The 25,605-nt window shown below is 34.6% G+C and overlaps 2 protein-coding genes across 2 annotated transcripts in view; one reads left to right on the forward strand and one right to left on the reverse strand.

The window, feature by feature from the left end:
- Window positions 1-23,748, reverse strand: part of LOC145662936 (uncharacterized) — a 113,950-nt gene extending 90,202 nt beyond the window's left edge. The window contains exon 1 of the mRNA XM_081728963.1: window positions 23,450-23,748. Within this exon, the coding sequence (XP_081585089.1) occupies window positions 23,450-23,489 (40 nt within the window). The 5' untranslated portion in view covers window positions 23,490-23,748. The remainder of the gene's footprint in view (window positions 1-23,449) is intronic.
- The window catches only part of qin (tudor domain-containing protein qin), a 613,696-nt gene that overhangs the window by 117,236 nt on the left and 470,855 nt on the right, over window positions 1-25,605 (forward strand). The gene's annotated exons all lie outside the window — the stretch shown is intronic.

Below are 25,605 nucleotides of genomic sequence, written 5' to 3' on the forward strand. Positions count from 1 at the left end.
CGTCACTAGTCCCAGGACCTGCCAAAAGGCAGAATACTTAATAATGCAGTCGTAAAGTGTTATAGCTATATATTACCAACCTTAAGTGTATGGCTATACAAGGGTGCGTTTCCGATGCGTTACTCCCCACAGCGAACGCGACCTAGGTGTCTACTTGGTAATTTTACTTTCGCCAGGGTTATAAATCATACTGTGAGCCAGTCAGGGTTTCCAGGCCTTACTACCACGCACTTACTCTCATTCATGCGAATAACGAGAAATAACCCTATTGTTTTACATAGATTTTTCTGTGATTAGCTAATTTTTCAGAATTTCCTTGTATTTTTGTGAAATTTGCTTTTGTTATACACACACTTACTTTATAATAACAGAGTTCCAGTACTCTGCACAAAGCATTTTTCCAAGCAGCTGTTTCTTGCTAAAGTTTCCTTACCTGGCAACATGTCTTTCTTTTTTTTTTTCCCTTCCTTTACTGATTCCGAAACAGCAGGCGGTCTATTGTTCTGGAACGCACCAGATACGCTCGGGCCAACGTATTGTGCACGTTTTTATTCCTTTTGCGTTTGCAGCATGTTTGGGATGTGATGAGCCATCCACATTTAAATACATGGTCAGCGTATTCCAATCATACACATGAGCCATAAAAACGCGTTGCGAACGCTTCGAATAGCCGTTCACTAAGACGTTAGATTGGTTACAGAAAAAGTAATACTTTTCAATAAATAATAAAGATTATGCTGATAGGACTGATTATACAACTAGAAGATCTGGACGTTCTTTCTTACAAGAATATACTACAAATCAACTAAATCATGTCGCCAAAACTGTCAATAGACTTCGTATCATGAGTTCATATCATTAATGCATTATTTCCCACACCAGACACTACAGCATTAATTGATGTTAATCTTTTATGTTAAACATGCATTTTGACGGAAAATTATGTTTTGCAACGGGCCATAGCATTTTTGCTGTTGTTATACTCCATCAGTTGGGCGAGGAAGAACTTCCTTTGTCGTCTTACAGCCTGGCGTGCCATGTATGGCTTGTGCTATTGTTATTTATTTCTCTAATTGACTTAAGCACAAAAGTCTTACTATGCCGTTTACCTCGTTTTCTAAGCCGGTATGGAATTGTCTTTTTGCCACGTGTTGGTCATTAGTGTTTTTTTAGACACCGAAAGAGCGTTGTAACTTAGAAACAAATGAGTTCCATTTCACATGACACTGCGGTAGACTTCCAAATTACACGAATTCAGTACTCAAAGTAGAAGTACATGTAATAAATACATAACTTTCGGTTGCAATACAGCAGTGATTCCCAACCTGAGGCGTACTCCTGGGGGGACGTGAAGAGCGAGCAAGAGGGGCACGAGATACTGGCTTAATTACAACCTGAACTACGAATGTTGTTGCTAATAGGCGTTAAATATCCGTAGGTAGGCAATAGATACCAAATATTGAGTATGAACTGTGGTTCCATTAACAACAATGCTGTTTAAGATATTAATGAATTGACTCTATTAACAAAATCGTACGAAGCACTCGTTCTTGCTATGTTGTAGAAAACAACATTTAAAAAATACTTTCGTTGAAGAGTTGTGTGAAGTAAGAAAACAGACGTAACTTCCGTTACCCGTAAAGATGTTAACGGATTGGCTATGGTAATAGAGTAGCAAAAGTTTACTTGAGCACTTGTTAAGGTACCACAATCAAAGAAGATTAAAAAGTTTTTTTTTTCTGCCACCATCCGAACGTTTGCTTATGAGATTAAATCAATTCTTGGTATCCTTTAAAAATTCTCGAACTACCGTTTTCGCTCTGTGGGAACATTGGAACTGGAAGTGGTAGTAGATTTCTTCCACTTCCGGTTGCAATTCAGGAATAAAGTCGAAGATGGAACCAATTCTTGCGGTACTAAATCCATATCAGAAAACTGCTTCTCATTGCGTATTACCATTTTTTTTTTTCATTATGTCTATCAGTGTTGAAACTCAAAATCGTCTATTTCCACCACTTCTGGTTTTGGAAAAAAAAAAAAATAATCGAGATGAAACTTAATTTTGGGAGTGCTGACTGTATATCTAAAAATAAGTTTTCACTATGTATCGATTTTTGCTCTATAGAAATCAATATTGAAACCGAAGGCGTTAGTGGATTTTTACGACTTCTGGTTTTAGTAGAGATGGAATATATTATTAGATTCCAAACAACCGCTTCTTTCTGCCTACCACTTTTTTTTTTTTTTTTTTTTTTTACTATTGTGATCAACGTTGAAACCGGAAATGGTTGATTTCTGCCACTTCCTGTTAGAAAATGTTTAAGGAAGGAGGTAGAACCTATTCTTCGGACGCTAAATCTATTCCTAAAAAATACTTCCCCCTATCATTTACCGTTTTTACTCTAATATCTGTCAACAGACAGACAGATGAACATTGACTCTCTTACAAGATTTTACATGCTTATGCAATAAGAGTTTGCTTGCTGTTCTTTATTTTTCAAAATCAAAGTATTTAGTTTTGCAAAATGTGATAGTGGCCTGTAAAAATGGGTTTACACGTTCCACTTGTTAGTTTGTCAATAATTGGAGAACGAGTCTAATTTTTAAATCCAAGTTTCTTTCATGTAGAGAAAACGTATTTGTTTGTACGTTACTGAAAAATATATTCTGGTTGGTAGATATGTTCAAAAGTTGCAGACAAAAAAAAAAAAAAAAAAAAAATACCGAATGTGTACACCAGTTTTTGATAGTAGCCCTTTCTGCTGGTCCAGTAGCTAGCGCGCGTTTGGTTCACGTAATTCTGGGTTCGATTCCTGCTGAACGAACATTGAACATGTTATGGTGGTTCGGCTTTCACTGCAAGGCCACATCTCTTATAGCCTTCATGCTGGAAAGGAACACTAAACTTCAGCTAACAATAACAATTTTTGCTAGCTACTGATAATCGCCGTTATCGCTTGAATTAACACCAGAAGAAAATAATTATTGGATTTTAAAACTTTGAATATTTTATGGAAACTATGGTCACAAGTAAAATGTGCATTCAAATTCGGAATATATCAAGATGCTACTCTTTCTGTAGAATCACAGAGAATTCATTATTGAAATGAATACAAAATATCGTTGAGCCACATGAACATACTTATTAATAAACAATCCATTTGAGAGAGAGAGAGAGAGAGAGAGAAAGAGAAATTAATTTCCTATACATGTTTGATCGACAATCAAAATATTGCGTAAATTCTTCCAAATTAGTTGTCCTAAATGTAGTGTTGAATGCACATGCGAGCAAGCATGATGCAATCATATAATGCATTTAATTGAAAAGCTACACATATGAGAGAGAGCTATTATTTTCTTGTGGGAAAAGTTTTATTGTAAATTTCCACCGCAACGCAGTGTCTTAATGGGCTACAATTTTGTCTTATTCATTAAGACTAACAGCAAAGTTAAAAGAAATGTTCATTTACTTAACTGCTTGTTAAGTTGCAACAATTTACATAATAAAAGAGAGTGAAGGGTACTTTTTATAATAATCCTTATTTAAGAACATATACAAGATCTGCTTTCGCTTTATGCGTACACATACTAACTGTAAGTATTTTGATACTAGAGAGTGACTGGATTTATTATATATATATTTTTTAAAAATCATATTCTTTTACCCAAATTTAGTTGGGCCTTGACTTCGACAAGAGTCATTTAGGGATAACGTAAGAACCTCTTTTTTATTTTTTTCGACGGTTTGCGTAATAATTTACTGAAAATTAAGTTAATTTTCCAATTTAGGGTGCAAGAGAAATGTAGCTACGTTTAAATTTCACAGAAGTTATTGAGAGATGATTTTAGTTTTAGGAAGGAGCCAGAGTGAATTGGTGTTAGTCTCGACGAATTTGCTAAATTAGAAACCAGAGGGGTGTGTGTATGGTTAAAAATATTTTACATTATTATTTTACTGGACGAGAAACAGCTCGTACATGAGATAGTTTGGAATAATCGAGATGTAGCACTTTGTATGTGACTTGGGTAATTTAGTTTAATAATATTTTAAATAGACTAAACTGATATTTCACATTGAAAATTAAGAAAAAAGGATCGTTTTGTGGAAAGAAGTAAGTCATCAAGGGTCTCATACCAACATTCGTCCGGTGAGTAGTGAAAATGCTGAAAAAGTTGTAACGATGGCTAGGCTTAGAATTCGAACCTGGTATCTCCTTATAGCTAAGCGCGAATACTAATCACTAATCTACGCTCGTTCGGAATATGAACTCACAAATTTTATATGTTAATAAAAATATACAAAAAATCACCTCATAATTAAAAGTACATTAGTCATGTTGAGTTTACATGGAAATAAATTAGCTGAATTCAGTTTGAAAACATTTTTTTTTTGGGGGGGGGGTAACAAAACTACAACGCTTCATTGAAAAATGAAGTTTTCAAAATTTGACAGCTTTGATTATGGTGGTTAGTCGAGATCAAGTGAGGATTACATATTTGCCGAGTTTGTTAATTACTTCTGATGTTCATAACGTTAAATATTTTATTTTAGAACAACAAAAAGTGCCCAAGTAACAATACAAATATTGATAATAATTTCAATATTTGTTCATCTGTATTGTAATATAGTTAATGTTATTAGTGTACTGTATATAAAGCCTTGCCGGGGTAATCCTGAAAAAAAAAAAAAAGTTTTCATGAAGCAAATTAATTTATTTTCTTATACACATTTAAGAAAACTTGTTGTGGTGTTTTATTAACACGAGCGGGCACTTCTGAATTTGAACTTTGTGTTCTAAGGATTATTAAATAGAGGCACATTATTGAAGTTTAAACTATTAAAGTCAGGGATACTCAACTTTTAAGATCGAGAGGAAGCTCGAAGTGTATTTTACTTCTTCAGCAGTGGAAAATGTTTAGGACATGCTTGACCCTGATTAGTGTGCAATAGGCCTCCAGTGTACATATGATAGCCAAGAGTTGGAAGGAAGGGTCACGAGTCTTACTATACTCTCCTCCGAGCAAATTTGAGTGGTTTAGATAGAAGTGCATCAGTTACATATTCTTACGTTATACTTATTGTCAGTGTTACGTTACTTTTATATTAGTATTCTCCTCTAGTGTATGGAGTTGAGAAATTCAGTATTACTGACTTTGTATTGGTCGTGAGTGGATACACCCAAGAATTGCAGAACTTCAACAAAAGCAACAGCATAGAATTAATGTATCACAAGATAAAAATATTGTATGAGGGGAAAATGTAAACTATTATGAAGAGTACATCAAAATTTGGGTTGCACATGATATTAACTTTTAAAAATTATTTATTTTTTTAGAAAACAATCTTAAGTACAACGTTGTATGTACTTACTTCCTTTGTAAGTTGCTTTGTAGAACGAAAACAACACAGAATAACAAGGTATTCAAGAAATATTGCGGGAAACACTATGTAAACTTTAAAGCTTATATGAGTAGTGTATTATTACGGTAACGCATATAATCCTTCTCAACATGCAATGACTGGAATAAAATGCAACGCTTCTAAGAGTGCGTTTAAGTATTTCAACATAGCAAAACAAACTCGACCTTGGCATCGTTCTTTGCCGCACTCGTTAATTGACAATTGCACGTTCTTCCCAACAACAGTGTCTTAACTCTCTCATGTTTATTTTAGTAAGTAGTCCAGAAAGAATTAATAATCATTATTTTCCCGATTCATTCCAATTGCCGTCCCAAGAACTTAACAAAATTTTCAAGTGACGTAATAATTGTGATGAAATTTGTGTTAGAATTTTGCGTTGTTTGTACTGGGTCATGGATGAAATATATCCATCCGTATGTCTTAGACTTTGTCAAAATAAAGGTCATGAATTTCTTGTAGTATGGCTCCATTTCTGCGATGAATATACATTATAGTCATTGACTCTATTTTCTAGGCGTTTAAGGAGCTGTTTAAAATTAGTTTATTAAGCTGGAGCAACATTGACTTGATGTTCGTTCTTTCCTTGGATATTCGAATATTTCATAATATGTGATCAGTTGAAACTGCTGTTTATCTTTAAGAGGCTATATTCTTAAATACAGCAGTAACACACACACACACACACACACACACACACACACATATATATATATATATATATATATATATATATATATATATATATATATATCAGGATTCCTTCACAACACAGAATTATTCCATACTTAGTAATCCGAATTTCAGAACTCCTAGAATATGAGCTATAATTTTGTCGTACATGATCCAGCAAATTATTTGGGTAGGTCCCGCATTTTGTAAAAAGATTAATTCTGCAAGTGATTATGGAACTAGTTAAAGTTGTTTGATAGGTATCCGAGGAAGGCCCGCAGATGTGATGATGTCTAGTAGAATGTCACATGATCTAGGATCAACTCAGAAAACTTTACATCAGGGACGAACTCTTCACATTTTAGTATTTTTTCAGCTACGTACTGAGAACATATTTTCTAGTTGGTCTCACCCTTCTTAAACATCACAGTCTAATTGCCTGCCACGTTCTTTGACGAGTAATTGATTAGATTCATCATGTTATGATGTTCTCCACTTTCCCGTTCGTTCATCTCTTTGTTTCGAGTGCTTTCCTGAAGAGTGTTTCTGGAAATCGTCAGCTAACGCTTTACTTACGAGGCAGAGCTCAACATCCACATCCATACAGTACACCAAGGAAAGTAATGTTGATATACATAAGCCAATTTTTATGTAGTACTAGTAAATGCTCTCACGTGCAATTGTGGGTAATGTTTTGTGTTCATTCTTCTACACCTTTCATATAGAATTTGTCTGAACTCTTGAAGTCTCGCATAAAATTCTGACGTCTCATATGGACATGTTGACGAAGCAGCTCCACTTCGTTTTCTTCCATTCTAGACAAAACATCTAAAAGTGCTGAAATACGTGTTTCATTATTTTAGATAAAAAGTCCAATATCAAAATTTCGTGTTTCTAAGAGCCGACCAGAAGTCTTTTCACATTTACATCTGTCCTTGTAACTGACTGACCTTCCTAAATGAGTAAAATGCATATAAATACACATACATTTAAAAACAAACATTAACTCCTATGTACTAGACATCATCAGTAATCGAACCAGGTGGGCATTGATAATCTCTAATGATGTTCACAGATTTATCATGAACATCGTCTCGATCTTTCTACAATTGATAAGGGACTCGGAAATATGTATATCGTATAATAATTGCAATTTCCAACCCTTTTTCTTCTAACCTCTTCTCTACGATGACACACATTTAATTATTTTAAATGAAGAATCCAAACATTAAATAGCATGTCTCATATCTTAAGGGATTTCGAGATGTGGACAAATTATAATAATTATCACCCCACCCTTCTTTCTTCCCTCCTAAGACAAATATATATATATATAAAAAGAAAACACTGAAACACGTTAAATTATTTGAAATAAGAAGTCCAAATATCAAATTTCATGTCTAACATTAAGAGATTCCAAGACATGGCATCTCATTATAATTTCAATCCCACCACTTTTTTCTGCCCACTCAATTTTCTCTCTTTCAAAATCAAACATAACATAAAAAAAAAATACACAAGTACATATATAATTATATTAAATGAGATATCCAAATACCGAATTTGAACTCTCCGTAAGCAATTTCGAGATTTGGACATCTTACTATAATCCCCACATCTTTTTCTGTCTCATCTCCTTTTCTTTTCTTCTAGGTCGAAGATAAAAAAAACAAAAAAAAAAAAAAACACTGAAACGTATTTAAAATGATAAGTCCACATGTCAAATTTCATATATATAACCTTTAGAGATTCCAAGATACCCACTTTTTAATATAATAATTGCCACCCCTATCTCCCCTTCCTCAATGAACTTTCTTAGCGATATATTACGTCACATATCTTAATGATTTCTTAATTCTTCATTATTTATGCGTCGAAAGACGGTATCTCTAATACTTCAGAAGCTAAAACGTTTATTGCTCCGGGCTAGTAAGTAAAATTGAGTAAACTAAAACGGATATGCAACATTATTGGGAAACTGCTGCATGCATAGAATAGTCCTCGAGGGTTCTAGCTTGAACAGACGAGAACCTGAGGCAGTGATGAATAACATGGCTGATATAGCTATTAGAAGTGTGTTACTTCAAATCACAAAGTGATGTTTCTTTTTCTTTTGTTTTTTTCACAAAGAAACCACAAGAAAACCTTGTTAACAGCTGTTCGATCGAATTCTAGCGGTTCCCTAGTGTTACCACTAACTATACTTTATTGCTTAAATATTTCCTTTGTAACAACCGTGTAAGTAAGCATGGGTGTAAGGTGTCCTTGCCTTAAATAGTTTGTTTATATTGCCTGCAAGACCTCGTTTTATTGCCTCTCACCTTATTAAATCTTTTCTGCGTAAAATAATGCTGAAATTATACAAATCCATGAATATGTACTACAACAAGCAGTATATGAATATGCACTATAACAGTTTTCTGCAGCATTTGTATAACGCCGAGTAGGAAGATGAAACATTGCTAAGGATGAGAATTTACGAATGGATGTTCAAGTATACTTCATGATACTGTAATTGTAAAATTTTTCACCATAGCAGAAAAACATATTTCACCTACATGTTTACAGATTACCACAAAAAGCATAAGGAACTTTCATATATTTTCAGTGGCATAATAGGGTGATGGAATTCTCAAGCAAGATTTTATAATTTGAAAATACTAATTCTTTTTTCTTAGTGTGCAGCGAGTACTAGATAACTGTACCTACAGTCAAAAATCATTTGCTTGCAACTTTTTTTGCTTTGTTGTAAAGAAGCAATTAGCACAACCTGAGTAATATTTTTGAGATATTATTGTTCCATCAAAACAATAGGCATATTATTATACCGAATACAAACATATATTTACTTGAAGTAAGATTGCAAACAGAACTTGGCACGAGATGTAAGCATGATCAAAATTAAATACTAATAGCTTAGAAGTAGATGAAAAATGTTTGTTCTGGAAACGATGTGAAGAAAGTGAATAATTGGGTTCAGCTACAAATTTTGTAAACTTACGATGTAAATATGAAATGAATATATGGTACAGTTCTTATTAGCAACAAGGTTTCAAAGCAAGCATCGCCACTAATTCCGGTATCTATGAGGTACAAAAATTATTGATTGGTGTAGAGATTCATCATCGGAAATGAATCCTTTTCGTATCCAGATTTGAGTTAATTTACCATCCGTCTACTGTGTTCATTTATGAAAAGATAATTATCATATTCATAATAGAAATATGGAAATATTAAATTCATGATCATTGTGAAAGTTAACGTTAATGTAATGATGTTTACAGATGATCGAAGTGTGTATTCTTTGTTTTTCAATGTAGTTTTTGTTAGTGGGATTGTCTGTTGCGCTGGTCGCAAGGTATTTTCGCCCTAGTTCTATCAGACATGGAAATTCAGGTTAAAATGGCCAATCTCTCTCTTGAAAGAGAAAAATATCAGACTACATGATGCTGATGCAAGGTTTATATATCAGCACGACATTAACCGGCTTGTTATAAAAACTTAAATATACGAGTGTGTACACGAGAATTCCAGACTGGATAGGCTACACACTTTTATCTGACGAGTGAGACTGGAAATGTGTGTTAACACGATAGTTGAATTTTTATTAATCTTGTTGCGCAGGAACTTTGAGATTGGGAGTGAAAGGATACCTTTTACTATCAGAGCCGATTATATCTAAGTTAGTACTTCCCAGTTCTGTTGTTACAAGAAAGTTTAATTGTAATTTCTCTTTCGGATATATGTGATTCTAGCAAATGCATCCGAGTGACACCGTTGGCAGTCAGTGTTTTACAGTCCTCGTGTGCGTTACTTACATTGAATTCGTACCACTAAATGACTAATTTCGTATTGCTTATAAATATTTTTTTTTTAAAAATCAGTTCCGTGACGTCAAGCGGTCGAACCAGAAGTGGTAAAAACCAACGATTTTCTTGTTTTACGTTGATCACGATAGAACATAAATGGTAATAGATAGCAAGTTTCCTGTAATAGATTAAATGTCCCAAGACTACATTTAACCTCCGTCCTTAACTCTGTACTAAAACCGGGAGGATAAAAATCCACTACAACTTTGGTTTCAATATATTTTTTTTTTCATAGAGCAAAAACGATAAGAAATAAGGAAAAGCATGTGTTTGGAATCGATTTAACTTTCTAAGAACAAGCACATTTTTTTTTTTCAACCCTCAATTCAAATTGGAAGTTCAAGAAATGAACCACTTTCGAGCTTGTCGTTGATCGCTTGAATAAAAATGGATAATGAATAGCGAGAATCTGTTTTCTGCAATCAATTAAGTGTGCCAAGAATATATTCGATCTCCATTCTAATATCTGTATTAAAACCGGAAATATTAGAAATGACTACCACTTTCGGTTTCAGTATTGACAAAATATCACGCCATACAAACAAAACTCTTTCACGTGGTGTAACGGTGACACTACTGCTAATTTAAAAAGCAAATACCGATGTAAATGCTTTTATGATGAACTGTTGAAGAGAAACCCGTAATATGAGGATAAATCATCACCCCTTCTTCCTTACAAGTTTAATTAAATAAGATTAACAAGAAAATGATAAAAACGAACCTTTCACCAGTCCGTGTTCCAATCATAAGTTTTTTTTTTTTTTTTTTTTTATGCTGATGCAGTCCAGAAATAGACATTCGCGTTTTTGTAATAGAGTAGTTTCTATTATTTATGCTGAACAAGAATGACTGTTTATGTGGTAAAACTAAAGGTAACTCATATGTGACAGACCAGATAGGATAGATTTACTTGAGTGCTGCTTGATGAGCGCATTGGCTGCCAAATCGTGTAAGGTTGGCTATCTTCAATCAACTCCGAAAATTATATTCTCTCCGAAAAACAAAACGAAATGAAATCTTTCAGTTTTACGTTCAATGGTTATGCCATGTAGGCTAAAGGGGATAGTGATGATGAGAATGAATTAAACGGTTAAATGAAGACATTGAAAGGAAACGGGAGTAGCACGAGAAAACCCACGTAAACGGTTCCCCGAAAAACTATTCCAAGATCACAGTAACATAGTAGGTTATTCATTAAAACTAAATAGGCAAATGTTAATAAATACTGTACTTTGGATCAATTGCAGCAAAGAGAAAAATATTCAGTACTGTGTTAAATATTCAATATTTGGAATCTGCCTTTATGTAAACTAAGGCAGACTGTGCCTTATTTGTGTTTAAATTACGATTAGATTCCAAAGTCGCGCAGTTATTGAACTTTTGAGTAGCAATATATATATATATATATATATATATATATATATATATATATATATATATATATATATATATATATATATATATATATATATACTTTGCAAAATGTCAAACTAGTGTCCAAAAGGAAAATATGGTGGTATTTGCGGTAACTCTGCCGACTGCTAAAGATAATTTCCAATCAAGTTTTGTTCTGTGTTGCGTGAAAATAGTAGTGTAGCTCAGCAAGTCATTGACATTTATCCCTACCTTCTTTGTTGTACATTCAAAGTATTAAAGAGAATGAGAAAGTATCCAGGTCTTCGAGTCGTCAGTTTGTGTAAGGTATGTTGGAAGAAGATAAAATGCTTATTCCTAAACTTACATTTTTTAAACCATTTGTTCCAGGAAGAGAAATTTTCCTTACTACATTTCAGATTGACACTTTTCTTAGTCCATTACTTTGTAATACGTTTTTGGGTATGAATAAAATGTGCTACAAAAGTTTGTAAAACCAGAAACTGTAGTTCTTGAGTTCGTGTACACGAAGTGATGTGGAAAATTAAATCTTTCTGTGGAAAATCTTCACATTGGGTTTTGCTACACACTGCCTTAAAGAAATGTCAACCAATAACAGATTTGAGCATTTCGGATTTTCGCCGAAATTGCGGAAAGTGTATATACAAATTTGTCGTTAAACTTTGGAAGAAGTCAACTTTAAATTATAAACTGAATAGAGCTTTTTCGTGTTTGGATCTTAACGTTTGTGCAGGTTCCGGTGTTGGAGTGAATCGCATGAAATTCCTTTTAGCCGAACCAGTTGAAAATAATTAGTTAGATGGCAATAGGGCAGATGGAGTTTTGAAGCACTTCGAAGAGTTATATTCGAATCCAAATTGTAGATCAATCATGAGTCAGTATTCTAGAACCGGTCAGGGTTTGGATGACTTTTGGGTAAATAATTTGAATATTTCAAAGTGTAATGATTTAAGAAACATTGTTTAAATTGTTTTGATTTCCCAACAGCTTTCCAATTATATGCTACTTGACCCCCTTATCATTTGCAATTTTTGAGTTGGACCCCGCCTGGGACCCTGCGATAACACTTTTTGCTTTGATACGTTATACTTTTAAAATGATCAAACACATGTTTTCCTGTTTTGGCATCTGTCTCATCGTTTGCGAATTCTAGGGGTGGCAACGCACTTTCTGGACACCCTGTATATTCATATAACTCACACAGTACATGCATTCGGAAATTTTTTTATTACAGTTTTGTAATAGGCGTCATTAGTGTTTTCGATTGATGTATAAACCATCTTCCATTTCGATATATAATCTCCCCCTCTTACCTTGTGAGCTTCTGTGTTGCACGGATCATCGGCTAACCTCATCGTCTTCACGTATGACTTATCTGTTTTGATGTCCATCAATTGTAGCATTCATCCTCTACCTCTCTTTCCTGCACATCGCTTGTGATGCAGTTCCTTCTTAGGCAATGTTCCAACAGTTGCTGCTTATCCTATGTCCCAACCAGTTTCTCTTCCTCTTTTCAACAATATCTCAAATTGTTTTCACCATTTCTAGCATCCTTTTATTCCTTGTTCTTAAACACAAACAAATCTATTTGCTGATCCTTTTTCTGCTCGATCCAGCTGATCCTGTTTATTCTTCTCCACACCCATATTTCGAAAGCTTCCAGTCGTTTTTCATCACTTGTGTGTAATATCTATGTTCCTGCCCCATACAGTACAATACTCCAGACGAAGCATTTTATGAGTTTTTTTCAACTCTTTATTCGAGGTCTGACAAAGTACTTTTCTTCCTCCGAAAGGGTTCTTTCGCCATTCCATCCTTTCTTTTATTTCAGGATCGCACTTCATATCATTAATAATACTACCCAGGTATCGGAAACTAGTCACCTGTTGTAGTTTCTCCCTTGTACTTTTAAATTTGATCCGAGTGCTTCCTTCCAATTACCATGGGTTTTGTCTTCCTAACATTTATTTTCATTCCATATTATTCACAGCACTTCATCAAGTTTTCTAACATCTTATTGATTTCCACAAGAAGCGCCATATCATCTGCGAAACGTATACACCTAATCATTCTACCTCGTACCGTAATGCCGTCTTCATTATGTAGGCTAATTTTCACTCTGATAGATAGATATTAAATAATGTTCACGAGAGACAGCATCTCTGTCCAAAATCTCATTTCATTACACTTTCCTGTCATTTATTTCCCTCCCCTAACACTTACTTGTTGCTTTATATGTAAGTTTCTTATGCGTATTCGATCTTTTCGTTCCAAACTAACCTCCTTTTGAACTCCCAACAATAATTCCCAGTTCACATGGTAAAATGCCTTTTCTAGATCAGTAAATACGACATAGGAGTAGCTACAACTGTTTTCCATTTTCATTCTTCATTCTTCCATTTAACTTGAAGTGCTTCCATCAAAGTGATAAACTTAGGGACAGGATCCCCTGCTCCCATAATTACGCCCCTGGCGCGAACACTGTACAACTATGCAGGTTTGTTTGTGGCTGGAACACTTCTAACAAATTAAAAATGACCAATTTGAAACTGCAATTAAAAAAGAAGAAAGATACATCATTTTTTCTTTCTTGTATATGGTCCGACATGTGGTTGTATTGCTTTCTGTATGCTAATAGTCGTAATTCATTCCGTCATTGCGAATTATTGGGGCAGTTATCATTAAGCTTCGGAATAATTTGCTTCTTAATTCTCCATAACGAAACAAGTTGACCTCGTGGTTATTGCTTTGCTGAAGGAAAAAATTGAGAAACACGAAAACTTTTCTTTGAGTATAACTCCCACGTTTTTGCCCTTTAGGCTAAGAGAGACGATGATTAAGGCAAATGAATGATGATGGAAGAATTGGTGGAGTGAGACTGGGGGAGGAAACGGGAGTACCCGAGAAAACCCACAGACACATTGTTATCCACCACAAACTAACTTGGCCGGTAATCGAACCAGGGTCTCCACGCACCAGAGGTAAGTGCGCAATCACTGAGTCACCGTGCCCCCTTGAGAAATGTAACAAATTATATGTTTAATAGAAATTCACACTTCAGTTGATATGGAATGGATTTAATTACAGATATCCGTATTCATTTGTATGGTAGAGAACAATGCGGGAGCACAAATTATGCATTTAAATAAAGACAATGCATTTTCCTTTAGTTTTTGTAAGGAAAAGACATTCAAGAACAAAGACAGGAAACTAGTGTGTAAAATACATGACTTGAAGGTGTCAACAGTCAGCACCAACGCCTAAATATGTGTTGTAACCAGTTTCTTCGAGTGTTAGGCACGAAAAGGAGATAAAGATCGATTTTACATACTCAAATGGGTCATAGGTGACAGAGTAGGCAACAGTTTTGGAGTACAAAATTGAGAATATATCTGGTTTGGAAAAACTCATGATGTAGTTGATTTTGTTTCCACGTGTTTTTAATCTGCTAGCCATTACTGCTCTTAGATCTGTTGTGCACCTATTACTTTTTATTTTTATTTTTTTAAAAAATTAAATTTGATTCTTGATAACCTGATAATTCAGGTAGAGAAAGAGAAGTGGGTCACTGTCACTGTTCATGACTGTTTTGTAGGAGTAACAAAACATGTAACAATTTTAATCAGGATGATCGGATCGATTAGGTTTCACGTACAATTTTAGGACAAGACCAGAAGTCACTGCCAGTCTAAGTTCACAAATCTATAATGCGTTCCGAATGAATACTTACTGGAGTATAGTGTTTAACACTGTATTGTGAAACGTTAAAAACAAACTGCAAAGTTAGTAGAATCGAAGTGAAGCTATTGACAAATAATAATACAAATAAAATACGAAATACGAATAATTTTTTGCTGGTGTCTATACAAGTGATTCATGAAAAGAGGTTGATGATCTTCCATTGTTTACTTCGTAGAAGAAATCTAAGGTCACGTACTAAGAAAATGCTCTGCAAGAAGTTTGAATTACTTTGATTCCAAACTTGTTACTTCAAAGCAGTTACTGGAGTGGCAGTAGAACCTAGCTCGCGAAAGCAATTTTTGGTTGCTTTTACTTTCTAGAGCTGCTTCTGTTTCGAGAGTAATCCATCCCTGCTAGTGTAGTTGGCACGCGCGCGCCCCTATGGTTCACGAGGTCCGGGATTCGATTCTCGGTGTAAGAGTCTTAGTATTTGAACGTATTACGATAGTTTGGGATCCACCTTAAACTGTAACCTTGGTGCTGGAAAGGCACGCTAAACTCCAACCAAGTATTTTAAGAGTAAATTATTATCCTGTATTCTGTTTGTATTGTGATTTTATAAATACTGGTTCTGTCAGCGGTTGTACAATTATTGTCCTTCCTATCTCGTATAAAGGGAACGTAGTTCACCATAATTTGTGTGATGTTTAATTACCGAGTACGCTGATGAAAATTGTATGTCACTTTTTTTTTTATAGCTGTTTATCTTTGACCAGTTGTTATTATAATTTTTTTAAAAAGCTATCAACTGTAAGAATTCTATTAGGATTGTCTAATTGGTATTCTGTTAATCAGAAAATTGAAATGAAATCTTTGTTTTACGTCCAACGTTATACCGGGAGTCGGCAAAACAGAACAGAACTGTGTGTGTAAATGAGAAACACAACTTAACATATATTTTGTCTCATTCTTAATGAATTTGAGTCAGGGGCGTCATTTCAGATTTCACTTGGGGGGGGCAAGAGTACCACCGACATAAGACTTTCACGTTTTGTACTAGTATGTTAGTAGACACTCGATTAAAGTATATGTAATCCTCAAACTCTTAGGGGGGGGGGCAATTGCCCCCTCCTGCCCTCCCTAAATGACGCCCCTGATTTGAGTGTTTGTGTAGCGAATGTCGGTTATGTAATTCAAAAGTGTATGACAATTCTCAGGCTAAAAGAGACCAAACCTGACGTAGATGATGATGACCGCCAAAATCCGAAAATCCCCTAGTTGAGTGCAGCTATCTCTAACTATACACGATCAGTCTATCCGAATAACTTTATAACTTCCTGATTTTTAAATCTCGATGACCGACTGTAACTAAGATTCGCAGTGTACTACTATCATTGACTATCGACGTTGTCACTTCAAGTTTGACCCCAACCAAGACTCTGACTGACTGTGACGAAATAAACTGAAGTATTTATACAACAGAGGTGCATGCATTGCAGCTCCCAAGATTCAGGCTGATATCATTACACGTGCGGATATTTGTCTAAAGATAGATCGTCATGTCAGCACTCGGAATTTTATGTAACTTAGATAACGCTGTCCGATGCAATGTGTTTGTGTTAACAACAAAACATAAAATTACAAAAATGCTTAGGGGTCTACATTTACAGAAAAACATTCAAACAATTTACAACATTCACAGACTTTTTTTTTACGAAGCTAAGAAGAAAAAAAGACATATTCTTCCAAAACTGAAAATTAATATACATAATATTTCCAGTATTATTATTTTCAGATATTAAATTATTAAAACTCCTTGACAGTATTGCCAATAATTTTGCACGTATAGGATACTCTTTTCATCCATCTCAGAGATGCAAACAGGCGAATGGAAAACTAACTGTCGCACTTCAATTCATAAACGTGTCAGATAATTAAGATCTGTAAAAGTGTGCTGCTTGTTTACAATATTGCTCAATTTTTCAGAATCTGGAGAGATGTTCCACATCTTCCATTGTATCCTAACCACATATAATGTTTTGGTAATAGTTGTCAAATTGTACGCAGTATCACGCTTCAGAAGTTGTAAATGATTAAGGTCATTGGTTTATATCATTTGATCAGCAATAGACACTATGTATTGTTACTCGTAAAGTTGTTCCTGAGCGTTGCACTTTCGTAAACCGAGATTGTGCGTAAGCATGACTGTTTCAACAACGGGAGTTTGTGGACGCACTGAAGCATACAACTTGTTACACAATTCCTTCTATCTTAACGTAATTCACATGCTTGAGAAAGCACCATACATTCCCACACCATCTACCCTTGTAATGCAAACGATCCGTTCGTGTATGATCTCATTAATTTTATAATGATAGTTATTGCATAGAGGGCGCCTGGAGAACCTGAAACCATGGGAATGTGTCGTGTTACGAAAATTCCAAGACAACGTGGAATTCGAAGTATTTATTTATGTTGAAATGTTATGCACATATGCAATATTGGAAATTAACTTGGCTTCCGGTATGTGGACTGTATAAGATCAAGTTGAATGCAATTGGCTCATTAGAATAAATTCATAGAAGCACTAACTGGTTATACTTAGATGTGAAAACCCGCTCTGATTTATATGCATTCGGTTGATATTCCCAAGTAGCCGTATAGTTAGTGCTCAAAGTCTCGGGCTCAATCCCCTGAAGGAATGTGGACTTTTTTGTATCAACTATCCATCGGAAAGCCTTAAATTAGAGGCAGCTTGTATAGCTGAAGGCTGCGTGGCCGGCCACATCGTTCGTGGTCAGTTCAGTTGTAATTTATGAGATATTCATATAGTATTTATGGAAAAACAACACAAATTCATTCCATTAGTTTTATTTCTAACCCGAAGAATAAAATTGTTTGCTATTGACGCAAGACATTTTTTTAAAGCACCATAGGAGTTAATTTTTCTCAGATTTCTCGAAAATTGCGCATGAAGATTTGCTAATTCATGTGTGTCTGATCTTTGGACAGATTAAACAAAAATTAAAGTTTGAGAATTAATGGAAGTTTTGGGTTCTATCTTATTAAACATACTAGGTACTGCCATCTTACTAGTGTCATAGTGAGAAAGTTGATGGGGGTATATTTCAGTATTAGTTTAATCTTAATAGTAGGTAGTATGGTATCGTCAAACATCAAGCTTTAATTTTACCAAAAAAAAAAAAAAAAAAAAGTTTTCTCAAATTATGCTTGAGAATGCATCCATATATTGTTTTCAGCTCCAGGAAATTCATCGGGCGATATACACCTATTATTAAAGGTTAAAGGGATTCCAATCGAGAATTGGCTCGATTATCATCTCTTACAAAGACGAGCATATTACATATTTCGCTGCTGTGAATGTCACTTGGCTTAATCTGTAGTTCACTAACATGAAATAGACATTGTATGTGAGAATATTAACAACGGAGCTAAGAAAGAACCATAAGAATTAGTCGAAACATTGTCAGGTGAAACATTATTACAGATTCAAATAAGAACCAAATGTAAATAAATAAATAAATAAATAAAACGTGCCAGGCAAGATAATTAAGTAAATGATAGACACACTAAAATATTAACGATGGTTAGGAGGTGAGGAAGACAAACAAGGAAGAACCAATCGTATACGATAAGACTGAACGATTCAAATGACTTAAAACATGCTGACCAAATTGTCGATAGATATTAGATGGAAGATCCATGCGCTGATTTTTTACTACCAGTGGATGAAGATGGGTTAGTGGTAAAATAACATTGAAAATACCGTAAATTTTATAAACGTGATTTAGGTCAACGGGGTTTTGAAGTTGTAGGTATGCGGTGCATTGTTAATGAAATTCGTGGTCATTCAAAGAAATTATTCTATATACTTACACTGTTGTAGTTAAGTTTAACTATCGAATGCGTAATAAGCTCATGGGGTACAGTAATAAGTGCCTTCAAACATGATTTTTTTTTTTTTTTTTTTTTTTTTTTTTTTTTTTTTTTTTTACTGGCGCTTTCAATAAGCTAGTTAGGAATTGTAAAAATTTCTGATCCAGTACTTCAATTATTGGGTAGAGATGAACGGAATTTTAGTAGTGTATTTCCAAATTTGCCTGCTTAAAAATGCAAGGGTTGCACGTAGACTGTTTTCAGGTGCAGTAATAAGACCGTACTAGTTGATTGAAAATGTACCAACCTGCATTGTAAAGTGTTGAGTTGGGCTTAACAGCACGCTGTATAGACCGGGTAGTAGGAGTGTTCTATTTTCTTCTTCGTTTTACAATATTATTCCATGTTATTTCATCGTCATTTATTATCATTACACATTCTAATTCTCATACAGGATAAATCATAAGGTTGAAGGCATGGTGGCTCAGTGTGTACTGTAAAAGTTTCAGTGAAATTACAACCAATCACTGGCAAATGAGGCAACCAATTACTGTCACGCAGAGGATTGAAAACATGAAATATTTCAGTTTTTACGTTCCACAGTTGCGCCGGTTAGGCTGAAGGAGACCTGATGATGAGAAATTAATATAATGGTGGAATGAATAATATGAGAAGAAACAGGAATACCCCGAGAAAACCCACGAACACTTGTCCACCGCAAAGCCTACTTGGCACGAGCTGGGATCGAACCAGGGACTCCATGCACTAGGTGGACGCTCTTCCACTGAGTCACGTGCCCCCTACGTGGTGAATTGAGTTAGTGTTAAAATAATAATGAATGACATTAAATTAAAGATCAGTCTTCGTTTATTGTAGTATCAGTCATGCCTCTTCTAATTTGATTCATGATAACTGTATTTTAAACCTGAAATTATGATAGAGCGCATTCTTCTGGTCCGGAAGGATGTTTGGTTCAATCTTTGAGCATGTGACTTTGTATTGCATATTATTGTGGTCATGAATTTTCTCGAAGCCTTCTTACTTTCTTCCATGATCTAAAATTTGTTAATTCTTTCCGTAGCATTCATTACATTTTTATATGTTTCTTCAGTAGTGGGCAAACATGAAACCTTCAGATCTTCACACGCTTCCATTCATAACCATTGGAGTTTTCTTCCTTGATGTTCATTTGAACGAGAAATCACATTTTATTTTAAAGAAGTAAATATCCGAAACGTGATTCCAGATTTTGCTGTTAGTGATAAATAACTCTTGTTTGTTATAGAACATTTCCGTGATATCGTTTTGGTTGAATGGATTTATTGAAACTTCTTGGTGTATATATTGCTTAATGCTTGACTTTCGAATACGCGTTGGAATTTTAATTGCAAATTAAATAAGCTAAAAGTCCTGAAATGTAAAAGACTATCTTACAGTATGCATAATTTAGTTCAATCTTTATGAAATAATTTCCTTTATTATTTTTTTTTTCAAATAAATTGCTCAGCGGAAGGAGTGCTCAAGGTCAGATTTCTTTCATACTTGTTTTCCTATTACATACAAAATATATAGTAAATTATGAGTTCAACAACTTTTTACACAGCTACGGATGATTACGGTTGATTAGGATGACTGGTACTTGAGTTTTATTATTACTATTTTATAATCATTTCCTTTTGCTGTTGGTGATTAAGGAATTCCGTATAATTAAAACATATGGGATATATTGATTTTATGATCACCTTAATGCTTGTATGGTGATCCGAGAAATTTTCGAGGCAACTTCAAAATGCTTTCGGCCAGGGGAATAAATAAACTGGTTCTAGTGGTTATATCTACCATAGTCGATCTTAGTCGATTTAGCTTAATTCATACCTAAGGTCAGCAGGGTCGGTTTTAGTCGTTTAATTTTTACGTAATGCCCATTTCAGTTTTCAGCTTCAACTGGGTAAATTTGTACGGCGGTCATGAACCCTTAAAATGGCTAACATTTATGTATCCCTGGATATTTAAATATCTTGCGGTGAATGTTTTAACGTTCAATGAAAATGAAATCTTTGAGTTTAACGTCCCACGATTATTTCCGTTAGGCTAAGGGAGACAATGATTAAATCAAGTCAATGGTGATGGAAGAATTGGTGGAATAAAAGTGGGAGGAAACGGGAGTACCCCGAGAAAACGCACGGACACGATGTCCACCACAACTTACTTGGCTGCGGATCGAACCAAGGACCCCACCCACCAGATGTAAGCGGTCTACCACTGAACCATCGTGCCCCAACGTCTCATGGTTAGGCCTACGAGCTAAACAAGAGGAGTGGTAACAGCAAGTCCATGATGATGATAGAATTTGTAGGATAATGGTAGTTAGAGAAAACAGGAAATTCATGGACAGGACAGTGTTTACAATTTTACATATCATAGAATTGAATCAAGGGCCTGCGCAAGAGGTGTGTAGTGTACTACTAAGCCACTACGCTGTCTTCCTACATAAGTAATGGAATAGAGTGCAGTGGTCAGATAACGCCTTAATATTTATAGGTGAAGTAAAGTATAATGAACTAGAGCTGGAGGAAAACAAGTGAGAAGAGTTTGTACAGTAAGAAATCGAAATCTTTAGATAAAATCAAGATCGCTTGCAGAATTTTTCCTAGGGATTGGGAGATGGCCAAAATACCGACAGAAAGCGCAGTCGCAAATATACACACACCTTCATGCACTCGTGCACATAGTACTTCATGTAAAATATTTACGCACATTGAATAGCTTTTTTTTTTTTTGTTGTAAATACAGTTTAAATATTATAGTGTGTGAGAAACTAAATTTAATACTATGTTTTGATATTCAAAGAATTGAACTCCCCATGTCATTGAAAACTCAGCGATGGACAATTGCTCCCCCTATTCCATCCTCAGTGGGTGGCTGTGAGTTAAATCCACAGCAGACAGTCATATACGTGAAGATATAACTTTCAGAAAAGTAAGATTGTAAATACCGTACTAGAAAATATGGTGAAACAAAAAATAAAATCAAAATCAAAACATACGTTAGAGGAATACAAAGTTCTCTCAGGACTTTAATGCCAAGAAAAAGTGACTTTTGAAGTCAGTAAAGTATAAATGGATCAATGGGCGGACTATAACAACAATGATGTCAAAAAAAAAAAAAAAAAGTATGCTGTACTCGCGTTCAGTGTAGGAAACCTAGTGGGAGCTCATGTGGTCTGCATCCCATGTTAAGGTGTAGGTCCATGTCTCATAGTCTCGGTGCTGAAAAAGACGCCAAGTTCCAAACAAAATTGATAAGAAATGAAAAGCAGAATATGACAATATCAGAATAGACAAATTAATTTAGTATACCCAGTAACTTAATCGTGAAGAAGAGTTAAGAAATTAAGCAGTATACAACACGGGATCCTTATTTTTAAATATTCAGTAGGTAATTAAAAAGAGTCTTTTTGAGCAATTTATATATTTTAGAAATACTAGTGAGTTGTACAGTCAGAAACAATATTAAGTATAGGTTGGAGCCATCATTTCTTATACCTCCAACCTGTAGTTAATATTGTTTCTGACTGTACAAGATTACAAAATAAAGTTTTCAAATGGTAGCAATTTTAGGAAATGACGGTTAAAACATTACGTGTCACGTTCCTTGTTTTAAGATACTTTAAAACTCTCTTTCTTACTGACGCATTTCTCGAAACAAAATATCAAAAATTTTGCTACCGAAATCAGTAGTTATCATCATTCACCTTTGCGTCAGTTAGGGAAACATTCCGGTAGATATTTTTAAAGGTACGCGTACTCAATCATATTTTCAGCATTTTTTTTGAAATCAAACCCTATTTTATTTTTCGAATATTGAAGAATAAAGTTCTTATCCAGTAACACTGACAGGAGTCGCATGATGTCATCTAACTTACTATTTGAAATATCTAATGACTTCCTCACTCAACTTTGACGAAATACAGGATTGGTAACTGGACTTCCGGAATCTTGAGTAAACTTGTAGTAAATATTGTTATATCTGTCCGTATCTGCATTTGTAATGCGTGAAGTGTCTGAGAGTTTATTGTGTTTTCATTTAAATGAAGTCCCGTAAATTACCACTAATTTATTTCCCGAAATACTCCAAACAAATTATTTTACTATCGTAACTGAACTAAGGAAAATGATTCGCTGTTTTTGAAGTTGAAAAAAAATGTCTGTTTTATTCGGATTAGAATTAGGGTTTTGTTATTGCTTAGGATTAGTGTATATGCGGCTTTAAAAATACATATCTTTCGTCAAGTTAATATAGTTTGAGTGGATTGATCGAGAAACGTATTTTTTTTTTAATCAGAAGGTAAATATATACTATTTAATAATATTTATGCCGAAGTTCGTCCTCCATTCCATAATCAATGAAATAAGTTTTCTAAGAATTGATGCACCTAAACTGATTCCTAGAATGCATTTTTTTTTGTAAGAATAAAAAAAGAGTATATTGAAAGTTCTTTTGTTTCTGTACTCACCGAGAACAAGAATTAAGATTGTATTTACTGGCACAATCATTGTGGATTTGTCACATGGGAGCCTACAGTGATGAAAAGTAAAGTTGTAAACACACGTGATACTCCAGTGCTTGAGAAAAGAGGAAATGGACTCGCGTGCAACTTTCCTTCACAGCACCAACTACACTGACTTCTCCAGAGCGGGAGCGGCGTCTCCTAAGGTTGCAGGCATCGCCACTTTCAATCAAGGCAATTCGAGGTCAAGGAAGGCCATACTCCCTCTCTTGCTGGTTTCACTCTCCTTCTCTGTGGAAGTTCCTTTAAGATAGTTTAAACTAGAGCAAGTATACAGATTCCGTGAATAAGAACTAACATTGCGCATGCGTCAGGTAAGGCGGAGTTGGCACTACAGTGTATGCATGTGAAAGTGAATGGATTATTTTTTTCTTCTTGTTTTTGTAAATTTTACTTTTCATGCCAAGTTCTTTTCTTTTAACATCTGTTTTCCCTTTCGCAGTAGTTCTGGCTCATCAAATTGTCTTCGGGCGCTAAGCTACTGAAGTTGATCTTCTCGAGTGATCTTGGTAGACTCTTTCACTGTTTTTTTCTTCTCTTTTTTTTTTTCTGATACATTAGCATTCAGTTTTTGGTCATGAAACATTATCCTGGAGCAAATACCATCTCGAACCACAAATTGAATGATTGCTTAGTGTTTGCTCAGTAGTTTCTATATTCTGAATTTAGAAGTAACAGACTTTCGCTATTCATGTTTAGTTATATGAAGTGTTGGATCTGCTGTTGAATCTCTCATCAGTGGTAGATAGTGATGTGAGGTGGAAAATTTTTCGGAAAATTTTCCTCTATATTTTTCCGGAAAATTTTCCGTTCTAAAAAATACAAGTAATCAAGTAACATTTCTTCGGCAATCATGAAATTGATTGAATTCATGTATAGAAATGTTAAAAAGTGAAAGATCGTTTAAAGAATCTGAAAATTTTCATGGCTCTCACAATTTTCAGTACTATGTAGGAACAAGTTAAAAATTTTTTCATGAATCGGAAAGAAGAACGGAAAATTTTCCGGAAAAATATAGAAGAAAAGTTTCCACCTCACATCACGGCTAAACAACGATGTAGGAATAAGTGGAGTATGTTTTTATGAATCGGAAAATTTTTGATTTCAAAATTTTCCGGAAAATTTTCATCACTGTACAGGACAGACAATTTTTCGATTCATGAAAAATTGTTCCACTAGTTCCTACATCGTACCGAAAATTGTCTGAGCCATGAGAATTTTCAGATTCTTTAAACGATCTTTCACTTTTTAACATTTCTATACATGAATTCAATCAATTTTATGAATACTGAGGAATTGTTACTTAATCACTGATATTTGTTAAGAACGGAAAATTTTCCGGAAAAATACAGGAGAAAAGTTTCCACCTCACATCACGACTAAACAACGATGTAGGAATAATTGGAGTATGTTTTTATGAATCGGAAAATTTTCATCACTGCTGGTAGATAATGGGCAACCACTGTATAGTAGTAGAGTAATACAAAGGCTGATTAAATGCAAGATCTTCGGGTTCTGTTGTGTGTACCTTATTTTCATACGTTGTTTTCTCGTTGAGTACATGGTCACTCTAAGTCTACAGACAGAAAAGGCGAAGACTAGGTGAACAATTAAAATATAAAATGACAGTGATTTGCTTGTATTCAATGCTACATCAGTGGAGAGGATTTATCACTTTCTGGATCATTCATCTCTATTCCTTTGAATTAGTCCGCGGGCTATAAGTTGTCCTAAATGTATTTTTTTAAAAAAGAATGAACGATAATCCAAAGAAAGACAACAAGCAAATAAAAATAATTTCAATGTTCTTGGTGCAAAAGCAACCCCGCACAAAAACAGTAAAAATGAGCCTAAAAAAAAAAAAAAAATAAATAAACGTTACGACGTCATCCCCTATGTATCGACGCAGGAGGGCGTGAAACCATACGTAACGTGCTCTACAATGACTCTAGAGTTTAAAAAAAAAAAAAACGAAGTAAAAAGCTTTATTGTTTTTTTTAATTGAATAATGAAGACACTACTTTAGTACTAAAAATAGGTACTAGAACTCCAAAGGAGTAAAGGATTTCATCATAGCAAATACATTCTAATACATACATAAA

The sequence above is a fragment of the Thermobia domestica genome, chromosome 10, assembly GCF_964235325.1.
Source record: "Thermobia domestica chromosome 10, izTheDome1.hap1.1, whole genome shotgun sequence".
Taxonomy (NCBI): Eukaryota; Metazoa; Arthropoda; class Insecta; order Zygentoma; family Lepismatidae; genus Thermobia; species Thermobia domestica.